At 39.2% G+C, this 23,753-nt stretch overlaps 2 protein-coding genes across 3 annotated transcripts; both read left to right on the forward strand.

Annotated features, from left to right (window-relative positions):
- Positions 1–591: 591 nt before the first annotated feature.
- brca2 (BRCA2 DNA repair associated) lies at positions 592–16,563 on the forward strand. Of its 2 annotated transcripts, none has more exons than XM_042414349.1 (27): positions 592–784; positions 1,155–1,253; positions 1,473–1,706; positions 1,901–1,961; positions 2,331–2,377; positions 2,480–2,508; positions 2,625–2,736; positions 2,875–2,930; positions 3,187–3,283; positions 3,452–4,117; positions 4,244–10,549; positions 10,846–10,944; positions 11,028–11,097; positions 11,184–11,680; positions 11,773–11,960; positions 12,089–12,276; positions 12,409–12,579; positions 12,905–13,277; positions 13,364–13,519; positions 13,609–13,756; positions 13,829–13,941; positions 14,047–14,245; positions 14,354–14,520; positions 14,638–14,776; positions 14,857–15,113; positions 15,785–15,940; positions 16,045–16,563. In XM_042414349.1, the coding sequence occupies exons 2-27, from the start codon at positions 1,199–1,201 to the stop codon at positions 16,393–16,395; spliced, it is 10,935 nt and encodes a 3,644-aa protein (XP_042270283.1). In that variant the 5' UTR covers positions 592–784; positions 1,155–1,198; the 3' UTR covers positions 16,396–16,563. The 2 variants fall into 2 exon arrangements, with proteins under 2 accessions (XP_042270283.1, XP_042270284.1); XM_042414350.1 differs by lacking the exon at positions 592–784 and adding an exon at positions 943–1,046.
- Positions 16,564–17,745: 1,182 nt separating this feature from the next.
- n4bp2l2 (NEDD4 binding protein 2-like 2) lies at positions 17,746–23,140 on the forward strand. The gene is made up of 6 exons (XM_042414384.1): positions 17,746–17,856; positions 18,196–19,304; positions 19,438–19,562; positions 20,400–20,488; positions 20,592–20,668; positions 20,752–23,140. Exons 1-6 carry the CDS (start codon positions 17,854–17,856, stop codon positions 20,915–20,917), a joined length of 1,569 nt encoding a protein of 522 aa, XP_042270318.1. The 5' UTR covers positions 17,746–17,853; the 3' UTR covers positions 20,918–23,140.
- The last annotated feature ends 613 nt before the right edge of the window (positions 23,141–23,753 follow it).

Here is a 23,753-nt window from a genome sequence, read left to right on the forward strand (position 1 = left end):
CTAATTCATCAGGGAATAATGACATTTTGGCAGGAAACCTGAAATAACAACACTAAGAGTAGAGATAATAACAAAATTCAGAAGTCTGTCAGAGTGAGAAGTAATCGAGGTAAATGTAGGATAGAAGATGGTATTTTTTGTAGGTTAAGATTAGGACATACAGGACTCAGACTCACGGTATATAAAGTAGAGGATGCTACTTTATATACCATGAAAACGACAGAGTCAGATAAATGTGAGACAAGTAACTGCAAGGAAACTTGAACATGTGTTGATAGATTGTGGGAAGTTCAGTGTAGAGAAAGACGGAAGGGCAGGGTGGTAGATATGGGAAGGGAATGGAGCTTCAAAGGCCTGTTAGAGACAGAGGGCACACAATTACAGGTTCAAAGGTTTTTATTTAAATATTTAAACGAAACAGGTTTAATATGCGGAATATAACTTCTTTATAATTGTTATTTGTTTGTTTGTTTTTGTTGTTTTAAGTCATGCTGTTACATACTCCGATACAATAGGTGGCGGCATGCGCCGTTAACATTGGTTTGTAGTCCGTCAGTAAAACCAAAGAAGAAGAAAAAAGAGGCTGGGTCACCAAATAAGGCGTAACACCAGAGCGCGGCGCGCGAGGTTTGTTTTCGTAGCCATGCCGTGAACTAGCTAAACTAGAAAGTTGACATGTAAAAAACATTTCTCTATCACCTTATCATAGTTTTTGGTTTGTCGGCAACAATTTGTGAAGCATTTCGTCTCGACATGAAAGTCAACACTGTCATACGCCGTCATGGTAAGAAACTTCAAGGCAAATGATACGGTTATTTTCTTTTTATAAGTGAGTAACCTAGCAGTTTAATCTGACATTGGCTAAATATCTCCGTTTTCCACACATTGTCAACCAACTATAATATTTCCTACGGTGGGGAACCAAATGTTAGCTAACGTCACCTTTTCGTCAATCTATCTAAAGAAGTTTTATTATCGAGTTAGCTAACGTTAGCCACTGTAGTTCAGTAGCAGCTATGCGTCCTGTGATCGGAAACAACAGGAAGGTACTGGCCATGCCCCCCCCCCCGAGCATCCTTTATCGCATCATTTAACATACAGCTAACTAAGCTGAGATCAATTTCTGCTTTCTAACTTTAGTTTTGTCTCTGCAGGTGTGCCACATAGGAACCTTTAGGGATTACATAAATCACATGGAATGGATTTAACATCAGAAAGCATGTACGACACATTCAAAGATGAAATCTGGAGAGGTAAGATTAAAAAAAAAATAAAAAAAACTTTGAGTCTGATGAACATCCTGTGCAGTAGCCTGGAACAACCACAGCATTGACAGTTACACGACTTCCTTGATTCATGATACTTTGTTTAGCTGCATATAAAAAACAATACTTTCCCTGAAAACACTTATGATTGAGTTAGTGTACTTGAAACTGAAGTATAAACAAACCATTTTTTATTTTCTATGATAGAGCTGGGACCTCTGGACCCTGACTGGTTTGATGTACTGACAGCTCAAGCAGTCACTACTGAGGGAAATGTTTCTGATCAAGATGACCTGTGTGCAAACCAAGAGGGAAATTTTAAGACACCGTTTGATGAAACTGCTGTGGAGAGTCAGTTGTTTTCGACCCCTAAGGTTTTCAGACGCTGTCGAGTGGTGTCACCTGAAACCAAGGATGAGCAGTCTTTCACTGCGGAACCAGGTAATGTTTGATATAACCCTTACCGCTAATGCATTTTTGCAGAAATATACTGTAGATGTGGCACATTACATAAACTCATACTTTAATATAAGTAGGTTAGTACTTAATTGTACTAATCTACTTATGTCTGCATTTGGGAGCTTTGTTGAGCTGGCATCTAAAAAAACAACATTTCTCTGTGCCCCCCCCCCCAGAAAAAGAAACACTGCCTTGGACAACAGCAAGTCCATATTTTATTCAGATTTCAAAAGAACAGTGAGTGTCTGTCTCTTATCTATTCGAAATTCATTTTTTGTTTAGTTTTTATTTAAATATCATTAGGAACAGTGTTTTCTTTTTTTAATTTTGTCAGAAGGTTTTTCCATTATTAAAGAGCTACAGGCATTCTGAAATGTTCAATTAAAGCAAAACAGGAGCAGTCATTGATTATAGGTTAAACTCAATAGAAACAAATAATTCTTTGAGAAAAGGCCTATAAGTTCATGACTAAAATCTATTTCCATATATTATTAATTCAGTGTTTATGATAGTCAGATGAATTTGCTAAAATTACTAGTGTTGTCACTGCTGTTGGGAGGTTTTTTGTTGTTTTTTTTTTTTAATGCCATGTCTTGCTCCTTTTAGGATGCCAGGTACGAAATATGGAGGTATCCAGCCTCAGGAAAGTTTTGGTGAGCTGCTAATTCATCATTATATTATCTTTTAGTTGAATCAGATCTGAAATAAAAATGTAACCATTACCATTGGTATGTTTTCTTTTGTCATTTGTACAGATCTGCTTCATACCCCACAGAAATCCCCAGTAAGTGTTTTATATCTAACAGTGATGTTATTTTTCTTTGAACAAATACCAGTACTTGAATGTGGAGTAATAGATAACTTGAAGGTTTCACTTTTTTCCTTTTTGTATTTTTACAGGTCAGCTATGCAAAGCAAATATCTGAAAGTCTTGGTGCACATATTCATCCCGATATATCATGGACCAGCTCTCTGAATACCCCACCAGCAGTGCCATCCACCCTGATTTTGTGTAAGCAAATGCATTTGTATTTGCATTTATTTATGCATGTATATTTGTAGTTTCCATACTTGTGTAATTTGAGATAAGAAATTATTTAGAAATGCATGAACATGATCTGTTTATTTTTGTGTCATCTCAATGCTATAGCTAAAACCGAAGAGAGTCCCTGCCCAGTGAGTTTTTCTGAGGACAAAAGTGTTGTTGTGAGTACTCTGTACAACTTCAACACACAACATACAGTACATATTTATCTCCATGAATGTAGAGTCTCAATAATGATTTAATGTCAGTGACACAAGAGCCTTTATTGATTGTTAAAATGTCTAAGTTAAAAATATTCAACCCATTCTCTTATTTATGACCTGTAACAGAGAAAATATGTTATTACAGTAAAAATAAAAATAAAGTGTGACATTTCAAATTGCTTCTGAAAACGCTTTTCTTTCTTATCTCTCCCAGTTTGTACGGAAGCTTTTCCCTTCTCTTTCAAATGCATCCCAAGTTGGATCTGTCTCACCAAAAAACAATGACCTTCTGCCTCCCACGATTCAAGATGGTACTATTTTTTTCCGTTACTGTTACTGTATAAGATAGTGCAGTAGTTCTGAATGTGACTGAAATAAGTATGCATTGCACATATTGACTTATATTGTGATACAAGTGTGGAAAGGCCTTTAGATGCCATAATACAAAACAATACTGATAGCTGATCTGTAATTAACAGGTGCTGGTTCTCCTGAGGCTGGTCAGAATCCAGAGTCCCACAACTCTCCTTCTCAGAGTTCACTGAACCAGAGTGGCGTCTGGAGACAGAAGCTACCAGATGCTATTGAGGATGGAGAAATTCGCAGCACTGTAGCAAGTGTTCTTGATGGGGCTGAAAATGTTCTTTCTATATTTTTCTCCAACAGCAGTTCAGCACTAAGAAAAGTGAAAACTGACAGAATGAAAAGGAAACAAATCATTTCAGCAAAAGAGCATGGCTGCAGCTCCACACACATCTCAACAAAGAACATGGCTACGTCCAGTGAACAAAGAACAGCTGATCGGCAGCTATGCAGAGTTCTTTCATCCCCGCACTTGAAAAGCCCAGTGAGAACTGGAGATATGGGAACCACCCAGTGGTCTCCATTGAGTTTATCTGAAATACCACCTTCTACTGTGGTCACCTCTTGCCATAATAATAATCCTGCTGCACAAGTGGAAAATAACTGTTTAACAGAACAACTACAGAGTGACTCTGGTTCTAGCCAGCTAGTCAGACCATCTTTGAAAATCACAGACTCTGGATTTATCAAGAAAAAGAGACATTTTATTTACACGGTGGAAACTTCAAAACCACAAGTGCAAGAAAGGGAAACTCATTCTCAGAGGATTGACTCATCACCAGGTATTGTAGTTTCTGGTAACACATTTCTCATGCATATGAAAGTATTGATTTATACATACATACATACTGTAAATATAATGTATTAATTTAATTCACTGAATTGATTGGTGTTATGCTTTATTTCAGTGCAAGAATTGAACGTTAAGAATTTGCCAAATGCCCAAGATGAAGCCGACTGTTGTAACATCAGCACTAAAACCGTTGATGGGAAGAATGAGATGCGACAACGGGAAAATGTCACTGAAGAAAATCTACCTCCCTCTGTGCAAGCAAAAGTCCAGGATGTTGACATGTCACAGCTTTGCAGAGCTTTTGCACAAGACTTCAGTCAAATGTCAGATCCTGTTAGACTGAGTGAAGCAGCAGAGGCTACTCCTCAAAATGGCTTCTCTCCATCAGTTTGTCTGTCAGCCTTGAAACGAGCTAAGCGCAAAGCAAGGCAAGCAAGCCTTCAACATGACCATGATGGCGTCAGTAACAGAAGACGTGTTTTTGCCGCCAACCAAAATAATTCCATCATTGAGAGAACAATATGTGACAGTGGATTCCAGTCTGCTGTGGCTGATATCACTCACTTGACTGCATTTTCTGCTCTTCCCAGCTCAGAGAAAGAGAGTCAAACTCAACAGTGGACCACTCCTTTTCAGTCTCCAAATAAAGAAAACAGGAAAGCACATTTGGAGGATACTTTATATGGAGCTGAAACTGATGCCAAGTTGTCTTTTATAGTCAAGGAAAACCAGACATTGGACCCTGGCAGAGAGAGTGAGGTACAAACAAAAACCACATTAACACATCCATCCAGCAGTGCAAAAGGAGCAGTCGATAACATTAATTGCATTCCAGTCAGTGGTCAAGTTCATGGCAGTCTGCCAGAGAAAACAATTGTTTCTCTTCCTTCTGTCCATGCATCAGGATTCAAAACAGCCTCAAATAAGGGTATAAGAATATCCTCAGCCAACCTGGAGAGAGCCAAACGTCTCTTCGAGCAGACTGAAGGTGAAGGGCTTAATGATCAACCCACCAAATGTGGCCATGACACTAAAGATGACATTAACATGAGTCATGGATCAGTGAAAACTACAGCTTCTGACTCAAACCATCCATCCTCATCAAGTGAAAAATTCAGGGACATCAGTTGCCAATTGACAGCTTCACAAAAAGCTGATGTGACAGAACTGTGCACTCTATTAGAAGAAACAGATAGCCAGTTTGAATTTAAAGAGTTAAAAACTGCAACACTAAACCAACAATGCCAAGATAATGCCACTTCTCCCCAAAAAGCTGTCAAAGAACTTGACCCTGATTTTCTTACGGGTATAGATTTTGATGATAGTTTTAGTTTAGATGCTGAAAAGCATGTCGCGGTAACAATGATGCCTGGCAAAATGGCCTTAGTGTCAGACAAAACATATGATGTCACAAGTAAACCCACAGAAATGTCATACTCGAGTGGATTGAAAAAAGAAAATTTCTCTACTGGAACTGTACCTTCCTCTTCTAAGCACATCGCTGAAGGTAGAAGCTGTATTATGTCAAGTGAAAATCTTGACAGAGCTGAACACAATGAAATAAGCAAGCCAAGCAACAAAAATCCTTTGACACTTAGTGTGGGATTTAAAACTGCAGGAGGAAATGTTTTGAGAGTTTCAAAAAAGTGTCTGAGCAACGCTAGAGCTTTGTTTGCAGATTTAGAAGAGAGTCTTGTGACAGAGAAAAATTCACCAGACAAGCAAAATGGTGAAAATTATACCAAAACAGTGCACAATGACAGTGTGGATAATAACACTGATAAATTTTTCCATCATAAAGAGGATAATTCAAAGTTTACCAGTTACAGTAATGATACTGAGGAGAGGATTCAAAGCTGCTTTTCTAACATGAAGGAGTCTGTCTGTTCAGACAGACAGGTCTCAGGTATGAGAGATGAAGGTGCTACAACAAGTTTTGCAAACAGCAAAATGGACATAGCCGCATGTCAAAGTGCGTTCCAGATGGCCAGTGGGAGAGGGATTTCTATTTCAGCAAAAGCAATGCAAAAGGCAAATTCTGTCTTCAGAGACTGTGATGTTGTGGATAGCAATGATGGCATGTCAGAAAAACATAACAATTTAGAAACCTTGCCTGGAAGTTTCAATCATAAGAAAAACCTTTCAAAATTTAAAAGTGTTCATGGGATCAAAGCAAACGTATCCGAAGAACCCGTCAAAAGATGCACTGAGTTTGAAAATGTAAATTCTGAACCATCTGCGCGCCGTACTGAGGTTCTACAACATGATATGGAGATTGACAATTTTGGTGTTAAGAATACACCGGCTTTAATTAAGTCAGCTCCTTTTCTTGGAAACCAGTGTTCAACTGAAAAGCCGTTTTCATCTCCTTTGTGCACAACATCAAAGAATATTAGTTCCTCTGCCATCAATGACTTGAGTGATGGTGGGTTCTGTACGGCAAGCGGGAAGAAAGTATCTGTGTCAGCTGACGCAATGACAAAAGCTGCATGTCTTTTGAATGAAATTCAGACACATGAGGACACAGACCAACAAATGAAAGAAAAACAAAATTCTTCAAGAATAGGTCTCACCAATCAGTCAAGTGGCTTCCAGACAGCTGGTGGAAAAGGAGTTGTTATTTCATCTGCAGCTCTTAAGAAAGCAAAATCCCTGTTGACCGAATACGATGGCGCTGAGGATAAAGTCAGTGTATATCCAAAACATTCCAAGATTGCAGTCCATGGTCCAACATCCAGAAATAGTGGATTTCTTGCTGCCAGTGGTAAACCAGTGGCATTTTCATCTGAGGCCCTCAAGAAGGCAAAAACTCTCTTTGATGACATCAGTTTCAGTTCAGAGATCCCAGCTGTTTCAGCCACAAGGAAGACTGATCAGAAACAAGAAAATGCTCAAAATAAAGAAAAAATGCATTGTGGTTTCTCAACAGCAGGGGGAACAATAGCCCACGTGTCACAGCAAAATCTGTCGAAAGCAAAAAATCTTTTGAAAGAATTTGATGATGATTCTATTTCAGTTGAAGCAATGCAAGAGGCAGATGCTTTCTTCAAAGACTGTGATGTTAAGGACAGTAATGTGTCTGATGATGCAATGATAAAAGCAATGTCTCTGCTGAGTGAAAGTGCTACATTTGAGGACACAAACAAACAACTGAAACAAAAAGAAGACACACCACAAAATGTTGGATTTCAGACAGCCAGTGGAAAAGGAGTTGCCATTTCATCTGCAGCTCTCAAGAAAGCAAAATCCCTGTTGAGTGAATGTGAAGACATTGCAGATAAAAGCAGTGCAAAACCAACTCACTCCAAGATGCCATTTCCTGGTCCATCATCCAGAAATAGTGGATTTCTTGCCGCCAGCGGTAAACCAGTGGCATTTTCATCTGAGGCCCTCAAAAAGGCAAAAACTCTCTTTGATGACATCAGTTTCAGTTCAGAGATCCCAGCTGTTTCAGCCACAAGGAAGACTGATCAGAAACAAGAAAATGCTCAAAATAAAGAGAAAATGCATTGTGGTTTCTCAACAGCAGGGGGAACAATAGTCCACGTGTCACAGCAAAATCTGTTGAAAGCAAAAAATCTTTTGAAAGAATTTGATGATGATTTGATTTCAGTTGAAGCAATGCAAGAGGCAGATGCTTTCTTCAAAGACTGTGATGTTAAGGACAGTAATGTGTCTGATGATGCAATGATAAAAGCAATGTCTCTGCTGAGTGAAAGTGCTACATTTGAGGACACAAACAAACAACTGAAACAAAATGAAGACACACCACAAAATGTTGGATTTCAGACAGCCAGTGGAAAAGGAGTTGCCATTTCATCTGCAGCTCTCAAGAAAGCAAAATCCCTGTTGAGTGAATGTGAAGACGTTGCAGATAAAAGAAGTGCAAAACCAACTCACTCCAAGATGCCATTTCCTGGTTCATCATCCAGAAATAGTGGATTTCTTGCCGCCAGCGGTAAACCAGTGGCATTTTCTTCTGAGGCCCTCCAGAAGGCAAAAACTCTCTTTGATGACATCAGTTTGAACACAGACATTTCAGCTGTTTCAAGCACAAGGGAGAATAAGAAACAAGAAAATGCTCAAAATAAAGAAAAAATGCATTGTGGTTTCTCAACAGCAGGGGGCGCAAAAGTCTGTGTGTCACAGCAAAATCTGTTGAAAGCAAAAAATCTTTTCAAAGAATTTGATGATGATTCTGTGTCACTTAAAGCAATGCAAGAGGCAGATGCTTTCTTTAAAGACTGTGACATTAAGGACAGTAATGTGCCAGATGATGCAATGATAAAAGCAAAGTCTGTGCTGAGTGAAAGTGCTACATTTGAGGACACAAACAAACAACTGAAACAAAAAGAAGACACACCACAAAATGTTGGATTTCACACTGCCAGTGGCAAAGGAGTCGCCATTTCATCTGCAGCTCTCAAGAAAGCAAAATCCCTGTTGAGTGAATGTGAAGATTTTGCGGATAAAAGCAGTGCAAAACCAACTCATTCCAAGATGCCTTTTCCTGATCCACCACCCAGAAATAGTGGATTTCTTGCAGCCAGTGGTAAGCCAGTGGCATTTTCTTCTGAGGCTCTCAAGAAGGCAAAAGCTCTCTTTGATGACATCAGTTCAGAGATCCCAGCTGTTTCAGACACAAGGAAGAATGATAAGAAACAAGAAAATGCTCAAAATATAGAAAAAATACATTGTGGTTTCTCAACATCAGGGGGCGCAATAGTCCGTGTGTCACAGCAAAATCTATTGAAAGCAAAAAATCTTTTGAAAGAATTTGATGATGATTCTGTCTCACTTAAAACAATGAGAGACGCAGATGCTCTCTTCAAAGACTGTGATGTTAAGGACAGTAGTGATGAAATGTCAGTAAAACCTCAGAAAAGTAGTGAAAATGTCAACAAGAAGAAAATCCTTCCAACATTTAAAAATGTTCAAGGGGTAACAGTAAATTTTTCTGAGGAGCCTGTAAATGGACACACAGAGTTTGAAAATGTGAAAGCTGGACCAGATGTACACCATGAAAAGATGCTGCGCCATAATGATTTGGAGATTCAAAAAGATGTTAATAACCCACTGGCTTTGACTAATGCCCTTTTTTTACATGCAAACCAATTTTTGAAGCCACTTTCTTCGCCATTGTGCACAACAGCAAAGAAGCTTGGTTACTCTGCTGTTGATGAATTGAGCAGTGGTGGTGGATTCTGTACAGCCAGCGGGAAGAAAGTATCAGTGTCAGATGATGCAATGGCAAAAGCAAAGTCTCTGCTGAGTGAAAGTGCTACATTTGAGGACACAAACAAACAACTGAAACAAAAAGAAGACACACCACAAATTGTTGGATTTCAGACAGCCGATGGCAAAGGAGTTGCCATTTCATCTGCAGCTCTCAAGAAAGCAAAATCCCTGTTGAGTGAATGTGAAGACGTTGCGAATAAAAGCAGTGCAAAACCAACTCACTTCAAAATGCCATATCCTGGTCCACCACCCAGAAATAGTGGATTTCTTGCCGCCAGCGGTAAGCCAGTGGCATTTTCTTCTGAGGCCCTCCAGAAGGCAAAAGCTCTCTTTGATGACATCAGTTTGAACACAGACGTTCCAGCTGTTTCGGACACATGGAAGAATGATAAGAAACATGAAGATGCTCAAAATAATAAAGAAAAAATACATTGTGGCTTTACAACTGCAGGGGGAGCAAAAGTCCAAGTGTCACAGATAAATCTTTTGAAAGCAAAGAACCTTTTGAGAGAATTTGATAATGATTCTGTTTCAGTAAAAGATGGTGGGGAGTTTGCTGATTCAAGCTCATATTCCACAAGCCTAATTGCTACCCACAAGTCAGATCTATCAAAAGATGTGAAAAGAACTTCAAACTCTAATCTCGTCACAACCAGTGACAAGGACATGCCGGCAGAGGAAAGTGCCCTTCAGGTTGTTAAACCTCAATTTTCTTCCCGAGAGACTGACAGCGAGAATAAAATCTTTCAAAATTCAAGTGTGCAAGGTAGCAATTTTATCAAAGAGAAAGCACTTACAGATGCATTTAAATTTGAAGAGGACAAATTTGCCCCCTCAGGGGTGCGTAACCTTCATAGAGAGAAAAGGCCAAACATGTTGGACCATGAAATAAACCAGACAAGCAGTAATGAGAAGCTTGAGTTCACAAGGACAGAGGAGTCTTCAGTTCTAAGCTTTCAGTCACTTAACTTCAGTGGCTGCACAGAAACCCAGCAGAAGTTGTTTGCCCAGGAAGCCCTGGATTGCACTAAAGCTTTGCTAGAAGACGAAGGTCTAGCTGGCCAAAGTCTCTCAATGACTTTTGAAAATATGCCACTGCAAGAAAACCCAAAATCCAGCAACAGATCTGTAGAGGAACAAAAAACAACAGGGAAGAGATTGGCAGAGGACGCAGATATGACTGGTAAGTATCAGAGTTATTAATTAGACATTTAAGTCAGTATGAAGTGTTTTTATTAAGGCTGCACAACTTCTCTCATTGTTTTCATCTCATTGAATCCAGATTATTTGAAGAAATTATTTGATTGCATTTTTGCAACTACTTTAGTTCAATCAAATATTCAGAATTAAATATGTTGTTCCCATATTGCACTTCACTAAAATGATTTTATATTAATAACCACTAGCTGCTGCTCTTCTTTTATATTTGTTGTGAGCATTAACCATAAACAATTCTCTTGCTGTCGTGTAATATTCAAGGTCAGCCTCCCTTGAAAAGACGATTACTGGACGAATTCGACAGAACTCTTGATAGTCCCAGACAATCAACCCTTCAACCGGAAAGAAGTTGTGCGACTGGTAAATAAATATTAATGTAACAAATAATACATATTTCCTTTTATCAATTAAATAGCGTTTAATATGTATTTTTGTTACTTAAGGTGTAATGAAAGACAGGAGAGTCTTCAAGTATAGCGTCTCTCTTCATCCAAACATCACAAGGCCACACAGGTAAGATGCAAGTGGATTGTTGACCATGCTTTTGGGGAGTGGGCACAAGTTATCAGCCCATTGTCATGTATTTTTCTATCTTACAGTGATGGAAAAAACTACATGGTAACCAGATTGCAAAAGGAAACACAGCACTCAGCCCCAGGAGACAGCAAATCCGCTCATTCCAAGATACCAGCATTTGTTCCTCCATTCTTAAAGAATTCAAAGACGGAGACTCACAAGAACAACATGGTCAAGGACAACAGAAGAACACCTTCTGCGTTTGTTCCTCCGTTCAAAAAACAAAGAACTATTGTCCAAGAGAGCTGCTCTAAACCACATGAGGAGGAGGATAAACACCACCATCTCTCTGCAATGCCCTCTAACAGCAGTACTTTTGTGCCACCCACTAAAAAGACAAGCAGACAAAGCACTACTGATGTCACTGGTAATAAAAGCAGAGAAGACATTCATCCGGTGGCCTTGGTTGGTAATACAAAAGATGATCATGTGGAAAATCATAAAATTCCTGTTGGCTGTGGAACAGAGGATTCTGCTGCAGAGGCTTCGGGTGTGGTAGACACATTATCCAGAAGCCAAGGTAACCTTTCTGGATGACGTCAGTATAATACACTGTAATAATACAAAGCGTAACATAGGAATAATAATTATCTGTTTATGGTCTGTTAACAGAAATTCAGACTCTTGAGAACATAGAGCTGGCACGAGATATGCAGGACATGAGGATCAGGAAGAAGAAGCGCCAGACTATTCGACCTCTGCCAGGGAGCTTGTTTCTCACTAAAACTTCAGGAGTGTCAAGGATCCCATTAAAAGATGCAGTGAATGGAAAGCCCCCTGCAAAATACACCCAAAAACAGGTTAGGCCAAAACTCACACTGGGCTTTAGAGCATTTTTTTGTCATAGTCATCTTTGTTGTGTTTGGTTATAAATGACATCACTGTCATGTAAACACCTTTTTGACATATTCATGTTCTTGTGTTTCAGCTGTATGGATACGGAGTGCATCAGCATGTGTCCGAGATCACCGGTGACAATGCACAGTCTTTTCGCTTCAGTTTACAGCAGTTTCTCAAACAGGAAGCGTTCATAAATGAAGGTGGTGTTCAGCTTGCTGATGGCGGATGGCTGATCCCGAGTAAGAACGGGACTGCGGGGAAAGAAGAGTTCTATAGGTATCAACAAAATTAAATTGAGTTTAAATTAGTTTTAGTAATACTGTTGAACTAATTATAACGTTTGACAACCAAGTGTATTTGCAAATGCAGACTGCACTTATATATGATCTTGTCCTGCACTGTCCACAGAGCACTATGTGACACCCCGGGTGTGGATCCTAAACTGATCAGTGAAGAGTGGGTGTATAATCACTACAGATGGATTGTGTGGAAGCAGGCCTCCATGGAAAGATCCTTTCCAGGAACAATGGGCAGCCTCTGTCTCACCCCAGAGCAAGTTCTCCTACAACTCAAGTACAGGTATGTAGTATTATGGCTTATTTTATGTTACTGTAGTTTTAGTGGATTCAGTCTTCAACTTAAGACATCCATGCGTCTCGTGTGTAACAAATATATAATCCCTAAACTATCTCCAGCAGTATATATAGCTTGTTGCCGGTTTGTGTAACCTTTACAAAACTCTCTCTGTCTCGAGTTTAAATCATCGAATCATAAGAAATTAACATAAATACTGTATATAATTTTGCTATTATAAAGGACTCTTGGATAATTATATAAAGTGCAATGGATTAGCAGTACTTGCCTCTTTCTCTACAATGTTTGTTTTATCTTATGTCTGTGTCAGATATGATGTTGAGGTGGACCACAGCCGCAGGCCAGCTCTGAGAAAGATTATGGAAAAGGACGACACAGCAGCCAAAACCCTGGTTCTCTGTGTTTGCGGGGTCGTCTCCAGGGGTCACTCCCCAACCAGACAAAGTCGCAATGATGCCAAGACTCCACAAGGTGCTGATGCCAAGGCTGAAAAGCCATGTGCAGTTGTTTGGCTGACAGATGGATGGTATGCCATTAAAGCCCAACTGGATGATCCCTTAACTGCCATGCTTCACAAAGGTCCACTGGCTGTTGGCGGGAAGTTGATCATCCATGGGGCTCAGCTGGTGGGATCCCAAGATGCTTGCTCCCCTCTGGAGGCACCTGAATCTCTCATGTTAAAGGTACAGGGAAAGGCCTCTGTCCTTTTGTTGTTCTCTCCATGAAGTTCGACCAAGATATCATGTTGACTTATTGTTTGTCTTTTTAGATTTACGCCAATAGCAGCAGACCAGCACGATGGGATACTAAGCTTGGATTTTACAGGGATCCACGGCCATTCCTGCTTCCTCTCTCCTGCTTGTACAGCAATGGAGGGCCTGTTGGATGTGTGGACATGGTCATACTGAGAAGCTACCCCATACAGGTGCATTTTGGCATGTATTAATATACTGTTACTCCTTGGCAGCTCATGTTATGACGCTATGTGACAGTTTGCTTGTCATGTTTTTCCAGTGGATGGAGAGGAAACCAGATGGAGGGGTTGTGTTCCGTTCTGTCCGTGCAGAAGAGAAGGAGGTGAGACGCTACAACAGCAACAAGCAAAAGGCTATGGAGATTGTTTTTGCAAAGATTCAAGCGGAATTTGAAAAGGAAGAAAAAGGTAGGAATCGTGTTTTCAGCATGTTTAGTACAGACTCAAATTGAATACATTTGAACAAGTTGTTATCTTCAGGTAATAACAAACCTCAACGCAGAAGACGGACAATCAGTCGTCAGGATATTGCAAGTCTGCAAGATGGAGAGGAGCTGTATGAAGCAGTGGGGGATGACCCAGCTTACCTTGAGGTGATAAGAAACATACTTTACGTATTGTGTTCTTGGACAATATAACTTCAGGCATTCTATTTATGTAGAGTTTCGATTGAACATATGTTAACTTCTATTTTCAAGGCTCATTTGAGTGAACGACAGTTGGAGACTCTACATACCTACAGGCGCTCTCTGATGGAGAGGAAGCAGGCTGAACTGCAGGATCGGTACCGTCGTGCTCTAGAAAATGCAGAGGACAATGAAGGGAGCTGTCCCAAACGAGACGTTACTCCTGTTTCGAGACTCTGCATCGCTGACTCTATGAATCAAAGCAGCAGTGGTGTGTCCTCATTTGTCTTCATTTAGATTGGTTACTTAAACATGTGTACTACTGTGTATTCAAAGACTGATTTATAATTATGTTGGTTTTTTTGTTTGTTTGTTTTAGTTTACCAGTTGAACATGTGGCGACCATCTTTGGACCTTCAGTCTATGCTAAAGGAAGGCTGTCGATACAAAGTCTATAACCTCACCACTTCAGATGGGAAAAAACGCAGTGGTATTGAAACTGTTCAGCTCACTGGGAACAAGAAAACCCAGTTTCAGGACTTACAGGTACTGTAAAAATAAACTGTCTTCAGCACACATGGTGCACACAGGGAATTATTGACACGGTATTTGTAAATTAGATACAAATGATTTAGAATACGTCTGATTTGGCTTTTCATGCAGGCTTCCCAGGAGTGGTTATCAGCATGCTTTCAACCGAGGGTGTCTGCTGCTTTTGTGGATCTTCAAAACCCAGAATTCCAGCCGCTCTGTGGGGAGGTTGATCTCATAGGATATGTCATCACTATCATCGACGGTCAGGGTAGGTGATTTTTTTTTTATTAATTGTCTCTGCCATTACTATATTGTTAACTAAATGGTTGTTTGTACTTTTGAACACAGGTTCCTCTCCAGCATTTTATATGGTCGATGGGAAACTGAACTTCGTTAAAGTGCGTTGTTTCAGCAGCTTGGCTCAGTCTGGCTTAGAAGATGTGGTGAAACCACGTGAGCTGTTGGCTCTCAGCAACCTTCAGCTGAGAGGTCAGTCCACATTTCCCACTCCTGTCGTGTATGCTGGAGATCTCACCATCGCCTCAACAAACCCAAAGGAAACACATCTACAGGAATCTCTCGGCCAACTCAGAAACCTGGTCCAGGTACAGAGTATTATTATCTATTACCTGTAAACCTGCTGACATGCATCAAAAAAGTGTTTTTTTCTTTCTTTCATTCATTTAAGGACACCTTATTTGTCAAGGATGGTTGCATAAAATGTAGATTTGTTCTCACAGCCAGAGTGCATCATGTTCAAAAGAAATAATGATCAGAATAACAGCTTGTAACTTTGTAAAGGTACAGGTGAGAACTATAAAAGATGAAATTGAAAATACTGAATAGGAGCAGCAGTATTTCTCAAATATCAAGTTTTGTCATGCTGACTGAGCTCATTTTTAAAGGCACAACAACACTGAAAGGACTTTTTTTTTTAAAAGCAATCTGTATATTTTGAGACATGCTGCCGGGAGCCGAGTGTTTGCATGTCGTCCCTATTTCTTTCTACCTGCATTTCTGTTTCTGTATCTCTATTATCACCAGCAAATAAAGTTGCCAAAAAATTGTACTTTAAAAAGTTTATTATGGGGCATTTTTGTCTTTATTGAAAGGTAGACTGTAGAGTGGTGACTGACAGGAAATGAGGATAGAGAGAGATGGGAAATAATGTACAAAAAAGCCCAAGAATCAAACTGAGGACGTTGCTATCACAGAATATATATATATCTTAACTACAAAAAATTCTTAAAATTATATTTTTGTCATGTGTTTTCAGGGTCAGGAGAACTTCTTTCTTACTGCTGAGGAGAAACTTTCATATTTAATCAAATCTGTTGGCATGAGCTCCATCTCCTCTCCAGCTCTCCAACCTAGAACCCCAGCAGTACCGCAGCAGACTACAGCAGAGAGACGGCAAGACTCAAAGACAAGTGTGAGTTTATGTGTTTGTTGTGGTATTTGGGACTGTTCGGCTCATTCACTCTCAAAAGCAACGAGTCTTTGTCTTTTAAAAACAAAATGTGTTCTGCTATACAGGTGACGTCTCAGCAGCCAATCAGAAGCCTTGGATCCTTCACACCTGTGAGCAGGAACCCTCCTCCGGGAAACTGTTCAACAGAGAAAGACCCGAAAAGCCTGAAGAGGAGGAGAGCTCTGGACTATCTGTCTCGTATCCCATCTCCACCACCTGTGCCCCTACTGGGCTCAGCGGCTTCACCATATGTAAATAAGACATTCAATCCCCCTCGGAGGTCTGGGACACCTAGCACTTTAAAAACCGTACAGACTCCAGCTCGCAGACCTGTTGTTTCGCCAGCGGAGGATGAATGGGTGAAAGATGAGGAACTAGCTATGATTGATACTCAGGCATTACATGTTGGTACATAGACTGTATGATGATGAGTGCACTACAACTTTTTAAAAAACTGTACAAATGAGTGAATGTGAAGGCTATAGGCTGCATATGGCACATATTCTGTGGTTGTTTGGATGTCTCACTGGACTCATTAAAGAGGTGAAACCACTTCACAACAGTAAAATAATTTCATTGCTTCATACTGTGTCTATATTCTTTCCTATTAATTAAGTAAGGTAAACCGATCACCAGTCTAAGACAACAATTACTACAATTTAGCTGCATATTTCAGAAGTCTCTTATTTGTGTTGATTTTGAGGCTGACTGGGGAGTCACCGGTAGCCCACTTGTAGATAGTGACAAAGTAAGTTCATTCTCAAAAAAATATACATGTACTGTATAGGATTGTGAACTATTAAACCAGAGCTGCAACAATTAGTCGACTTATTGATTAGTTGCCAACTATTAAATTTATCGCCAGCTATTTTGATAATTGATTGGTTGGAGTCCAAAAGAAAAGAAAAAATGTCCAAATTCTCTGATTCCAGTCTCTAAAATATGAATATTTTCTTGTTTCATTAGTATTCTCCGATAGTAAACTGACTATCTTTGGGTTGTGGACTGTTGGTTGGGACAGAAGAAGACATTTGAGAATGTCATCTTGGGCTTTGGGAAATAGTGAATGACATTTTTCACCATTTTCTGATATTTTGTAGACCAAACAACTAATTGATTAATGGAGAAAGTAATCAACAGATTAATCAATAATGAAATGTTAGTTGCAGCTAAGGTTCATTATATATCATTCATGACAAAATGTGAAGTGCTTAAATAGTTATTAAGGGCTGCTTTGAAAAAAAGAAGATATGATTCTCTTCTCTCGTTTTAACTGAAAGGTTTCTACTGAATGACAAAGTTAATAACTGGAGCTTGTTACATGTGTAAATTATGAAGACCAAACAAAACATTACATGTTATATTGGTCCAAAAAGATGCTTTTAACTGCAATCCCCTAATTATGTAGGAGGAACGTTCACCTCATAGAGTAGACAGCATCAACAGGACACGTATATTCACATACAGTATATATATCAAATATCTTAAAACAAACCCATTTTATCTTCAGTAACAATCAAGTCCAGGAGTTGAGGCAACACATCCAAATATATTTGTGATCGTGAGCCAGCATGTACAAGACCAGGACCCTGAAACCAAAGCAGCTATCATTTCTCCTATAATTTACACCTGTGCTTTTCCTTTTATGTCATGTCAAAATGTCTCTCGTGACAAGGTCTATCAGCATTCACTGTTTCATGTTCTAGTCCAGCTGGGGGCGCTAATTCGTTCACCAGCCGCTATTCAGAAAGGAAAGAAGAAGAAGAACTACGTCACTTCCGTAAACACAAGGCTGCAATGTGGAAATTGTGTACCGGGTTTGTTTTATTACCGTCGTTTTTTCCATTTTTATCATTAATACACGCCAAAAATAGATGGTAAGCATGTTTAAATAGTATTGTTAAAGATGTTATTTGAAAGCAGTAAAGTATTTAAGGTAACAAATTGGATTTTTATCCCTGTCTTCTGTGTGACTCCAGGTGACATTTAGCTAACGGATATGCTTGGTTTCGATTTAAAGCTCGGTTAATGTAAAGTGCAGTATTGTATCATTGAGTCTTTGAACACCAATATACATGTGCGGATACATACACAATATTTACTGATTTACCCACACTGACATTGTAAAGAAATACCAAAATCTAACTGCACAAGTTAATTATGTTATTTGTAGTTGTTCAATGTAACGTAGTAACTGTGTTTTTAATCTCTTGTAGATGTCTCAAGCCTGTGCGACCTCTCTTAAAGAAAAAAAACCCGATGTGAAGAACAACAACAGCGTTAAAGACTCAACTGACAAAGGCGCAAAATATGTGAGCGATACCTCCACCAGTTCAGACAGAAATGTGAGGGAGCGTGTTTTAAAGGAGGTAGGATTCACCAGCACCACCTTCATTGGTCCAGCATTTCCCCCGGGAACGGCCGCAGCCACAGTCAAGGTTGACATTGAAGACACACTGAGTGAGTTTTACAAAGAGCTTGAGAGTATTGATGCTCCCGATGGCACTAATTCTTCCTGTGTGACTTCTCCTAAAGAAAAAAAACCTGGTGTGTGTGACTCAGTCAAGAACAACAACAGTGCTAAAGACTCAACCGACAGTGGTGCAAAATGTGTGAGCAATAACTTCAGCAGTCCAGGTGCAGACTTTGAGAATATTAATAACACAAGCAGACCTGCAGCAACAGATGGATACCGGAGAAGCAGTGGGCAGAAACAGCCATCTTGGCCTCACTGGTATCAAAATGAGCCATACCACCCCAGAAAACCCAGGTCAGGCATTGACCTGAACTCTGGTATCGCTACACCTGCTCACGATCAGCAGCATTATCCTCAAGCACTGAACAGACCACCAAACCCAAGATTTGACAGACCCCCATTCCATCGTCCTCCGCCCCCTTCTGCGTTCCCAAATCCACAAAACCCGCCATCATACGTGAATCGCAACTGGAGAGGTTCAGGCATGACAAACCAGTATCAAGAGCAGTCTCATTTTCCACCGTTTTCTAGGTTCCCACCGACATATGAATGCAGTCACCCCTCTCAGGACTTTTATGGAGATACTCCACATCACCTTGACAGGGATGAACGGGGTTATAACCATGACGCACAGCCAGATGTTAATGTTGGATGGCCTAGAGATGCACAAGAGGAATGGTTGCAGTTTGATGAAGATTATGACAGGCACCGGAGATTTGATTCAGAAAATGAACTGTGGGAGCAGCAGCATCACTGCCGACCCCCTGATAACACTCGTGCACAACACTTTTCCTCAGTGCTGATCTTGATGAGGGGGTTACCAGGGTCTGGAAAATCAACAATGGCAAGGTACAAATATGTGTGTCATGAATTAATTTGTTATCATTTTAAATGTGTTCCTAAACCCAAAAATATACATATTCCCAAGCTTGTATGTTTTTTATTTGTATTAAAGGCCCTTTGTGACCATCCTTTCTCACAGGGAGTTGCTCTCCACTGGTCCCAGTGGGTTAATACTGAGCACTGATGACTACTTTGCTCATAAAGATGGCTACCACTATGAACCAGGCCTTCTTGGAGAGGCACATGAATGGAACCAGAGAAGAGGTACTGTCTCCTTAAATGCTCATACAGGTTAAAGGATAGGTTCACACTTTTTCAAGCCTGTCTTAAAACAACAGTCAGGTGCCCATATGAACAGTCAAAGAGGTTTTCTTCTCTGTAATCATTCCTCCTGTTCATGCTGGCTATTAAAAGATCCCCTTCAAATGTGCTTTCAATGTAAGTGATGGGGACAGAATCTACAGTGTGTCCACACAGTTATTTAGTTCAAAAATGCATTTAAGTTTTTCTGAAGCTCATATGAGGCTTCAGCAGTCTGACAGTCTGAGTTAGTCATATCAAGTTGATATCTGCCAATTATCTTTGCACAGAAGGAGGTTTGTGGATTTTGGCCCCCATCACTTACATTGTAAGTACATTATGAAGGGATCTTCTAACAGTCAGTATGAACAGGAGGAATGATTATGGCAAAAAAAAAAAATGATTTCAATGTTCATTTGGGCACCTGACTATTGTTTTAAGGCAGACTTGAAAAATTGTGAATCCATCCTTTAAATGGTTCATGAAAGTTATTTACATGTTATGAAGAATGTTTTCATTGCATTAACTACAGAGGCATTTCTGCCAGACCTCAATCAGGTCTTCTCAGTGTCATTTTCACAATGAGGGTATTTCCAGACATATATGAAGAGGAGTGGGCTTTAGTAAACCAGTATTTAAGCAAGAAATAGTTGGTAAACACCCACAAAAACTAACAATGGATGCCCTTTTAGCTAATAAAGTGGATGCAATATGAGAACAAGTTTTAGAGAATGTGGTTTGAAGAGCTATTTTCTTATGATGGATTATTTCAACCAATTTTTGTGTTTTATCCTCTGTCAGCTAAAGATGCTATGCATGATGGCCGGACTCCCGTTATTATTGATAATACAAACATCCAAGCCTGGGAAATGAAGCCATATATCAAGCTGGTGGGTGATGATATTACATGTTAATGTATTTAGTTGCAGCCTACTCTAGATAAGCACCTCACCACCTGCATTAATCCTGATGAATAAATCACTTTTTTGACAGGCCTTGGAGAGGGGATACAGAGTGGACTTTTGTGAACCCGACACCAACTGGAAGTTTGATCCTTATGAGCTGGAGAAGTACGATTACTTATTTATCATATTATACTTATATATTATATAAACTTGCATCCTAACACTACGATTGCTTTTGTTGCCTCCAGGAGGAATAAGCACGGTGTTCCCCAGGAGAAGATCGCACAGATGCTGGATCGCTTTTCATTTCCCATTTCCATAGACATCGTCATGAGTTCACAAGAGCCACCTCACGTTAACCAGAGACGTCGACCAGAGCAACCACAGATGAGGAAAAGCAGAGATTTCTATTAGGTTTTTTTCAGGGATTTCACAGCCAAATAATTTGCCTTGAAGAACAACACTTTTGTAACAGTGGAACTATTGTTAACTGCTGTTTCTACTTGATTTTAAATGTATTGTTTTGTACATTGTAAATGTTTGTAAACAGAGAAGAGATATATTTTCCTCTAAAGAAATTTGATTATTAAATTGCCATTTCTAACATTTTTGCTAGGAAAAGTCAAATCTCTTTTTGTATTTTTTGACTGATATGTCAGACTTTGCACTCAGTGTGTTAAGAGAAATATGCAGCAATATGGAAAGCAACATCTGCCTCTTGTACAGCTTATGTCTTAATCGGTTATACGTCAGTTTTTCACATTGTTGTTGGCTTCTTGTAAGTCCTTGAAATCTGCAGAGCAACTGTGAGTGTTCTTTGTTCTGGTAAACATGAAATTTAATAGTTAATTTTCCACTTTGGCATGCAAAGACAATTCTGCTTTTGTTTTCTATTTACGCCTGCAAGGGACGCCAAAATACAGTTTTCCATTTCAATCTCTCAGATATCTTCCTTTCATGTTTGTGCATATTTAAATAATTCATATTATTATTTATCAAATGAGCTCAGTATTCAGAAGATTGTATCATATACAGCTTTGTGAATGCATATTCTCATTATGATGAGTGTTTCCATCAGAGTTCTGCACAGATATTTTTCAGTATTACTATTTTTTTGTCCTTATGGTGTAAATTATTTTCCTTCTCAAATTATTTCAGGTTTCAGGGTAAAAAGTCAGATATTAGCATGGTCACACCTCAATTGCCAAGCAAAAAAGCTTTCTTTGTTTCTTTGACAATCGGAATATTTATGATTTCTCTCATTTTTGTTCTGTTCAAAAGTATGAAAGTGAAGGAATAGTAAATATATCAGTTGTACAAAATAATCAAACTGCTCAGTCTTTGTAAAGACACTGACATTTTTTTGATGAGACCAGCTGCCCAAAGCAGAATTAACTCACCACACCTTCGGCAAATTACTGTGGAAAACAATGTACAAAGACCTTATCACCGTAAAAGCTCTGAATAATGGTGAGTGTGGAGAGGTCTGATAGCATTCATTACTTTGTCTCTCAGGAAATCACATTTTGCCTGCGTATTCCCCCAGGTGTTCATTAAAGCAGCACAGAGAGGTGCTCTTTTGTTGACTTTATTTTTTTCCAATCAGCGAAGCCCAGCGCAAAGCTGACGAGCCTGGAAGCATTTTCTCTGTTTTCACACTTGTTACTTAAAAACATCTCTGTAGAGCAGGAAAATGTGATCCAGCCTGTTTGCAGCTCTACACAGTAAACGTACCTGTCTGTGCTATATGGTCATATTTTTGGATATCTGTGGATTTTCCATGTTAGCCACAAGTGATTTATTGTACCCTGTGGATTCTGGGATAAATGAATATTTTTCTGCATAGCTGGATCTGGGTTACCTGTCATGTTCTCTGTTTCACATTATACAGACACCGTTTCATGTTTAAAAATAGTACACTGGCAACTGCAAGCACATAAAGTTTGATTTTTATTTCTAAACAAGTACTGTATGTGCTGATTCTGGGTAAGTCACGATGTTCACTGACAGAAGTGGACAAAATAGAAGAAACACCTTACAATAGTTACCCTGCAGTAAATGCCAATTTTTTGTTGATTTTTAAAAAAATTTTTTATTGAGACTCTTTAGTGGGCACATCTGAAGTTGAAGGTTGTTTTGTTGTTAAGCATGTTATGTGACTCAGCCTGTATTTCTCAGTGCAGCTTTCATGCTTTTTCATGTGTTATATCGATGTGATTTGTCAGGTATTTCCTTGCCATGTCACCTGATTTTGCAATGTTTAAAACCGATACAACTCCAATCAGTCAAAGTGATATTTACTGCAGTTGTATTGTTTTGTCTTGTATTATATTTCAGTATTTTAGACACAAACATTACACTGATTTTAGCAGCACTTTCATCTTAACATGCGTGTATTGGCAGTTAGACTTAATCCGGTTGTGTGTTTGATCCAGTTTCAGTGTTTCACCAAACAGAGGGATGTGGTATTTCCTCACACTATTGAGGAGCATGTGATCCTTCCACCAGCGATGGGTTTTGCACAGTGACAACTGTGATATGTAAAGTAATGTTTGGCAGTCTTCTATGAATGAAAACAAATGATGTGCTGCCTCATTGTGTTCCAGTTTGACTAATATATTGATGATTTTGTCCGCAGTTTCCTGTCTTTTCTCTAAAAGCTGCTAACAGAGCTCTGACCTTCATCTACACAATCCAGTGCCAATGTGCAAGCCATCTCCTAGACATTCAGGAAATACAATTACACATTTTCTGCAGTACACATAAATATAGTATGAGCCAAGATATTGTATACTTGAGTTTCTAACAGCCTGATGTGTATAAATCTTGGGGAGAAACAGAGGACATACGTGATTTGTGATTATATAAATCTAATCTGTAGTAACAATGAAAGACATAAAACTGTTAAAATATTTAACAAAGAAAGAAATTTTCATCTTGGCATTATGAACACATTTTGCACAAATAAAAAAGATGAATGACATGGCTTTCATGAAATTGTTCTAATCAGGCCTACAGCTTACAAAATTAAATTATTCACCACTTTCAATAATTAACTAAAAGCTTGAACTACATTAATAACACAACAATAATATACATGCACTGTACAGTTTTTTCATGATAGGATCACAGGTATAGGTTCCTGATATCCAACGTTAAAATTAATCATGTATGTTATAGTGACTCAGTTTTGAGGAGAAAATTCAGTTGTTTGTGTGATTTTCAAACATTTATTTAAAAGTGCTTAATA

The sequence above is a fragment of the Thunnus maccoyii genome, chromosome 6 (genome assembly GCF_910596095.1).
Source record: "Thunnus maccoyii chromosome 6, fThuMac1.1, whole genome shotgun sequence".
In the NCBI taxonomy this organism is placed as follows: Eukaryota; Metazoa; Chordata; class Actinopteri; order Scombriformes; family Scombridae; genus Thunnus; species Thunnus maccoyii.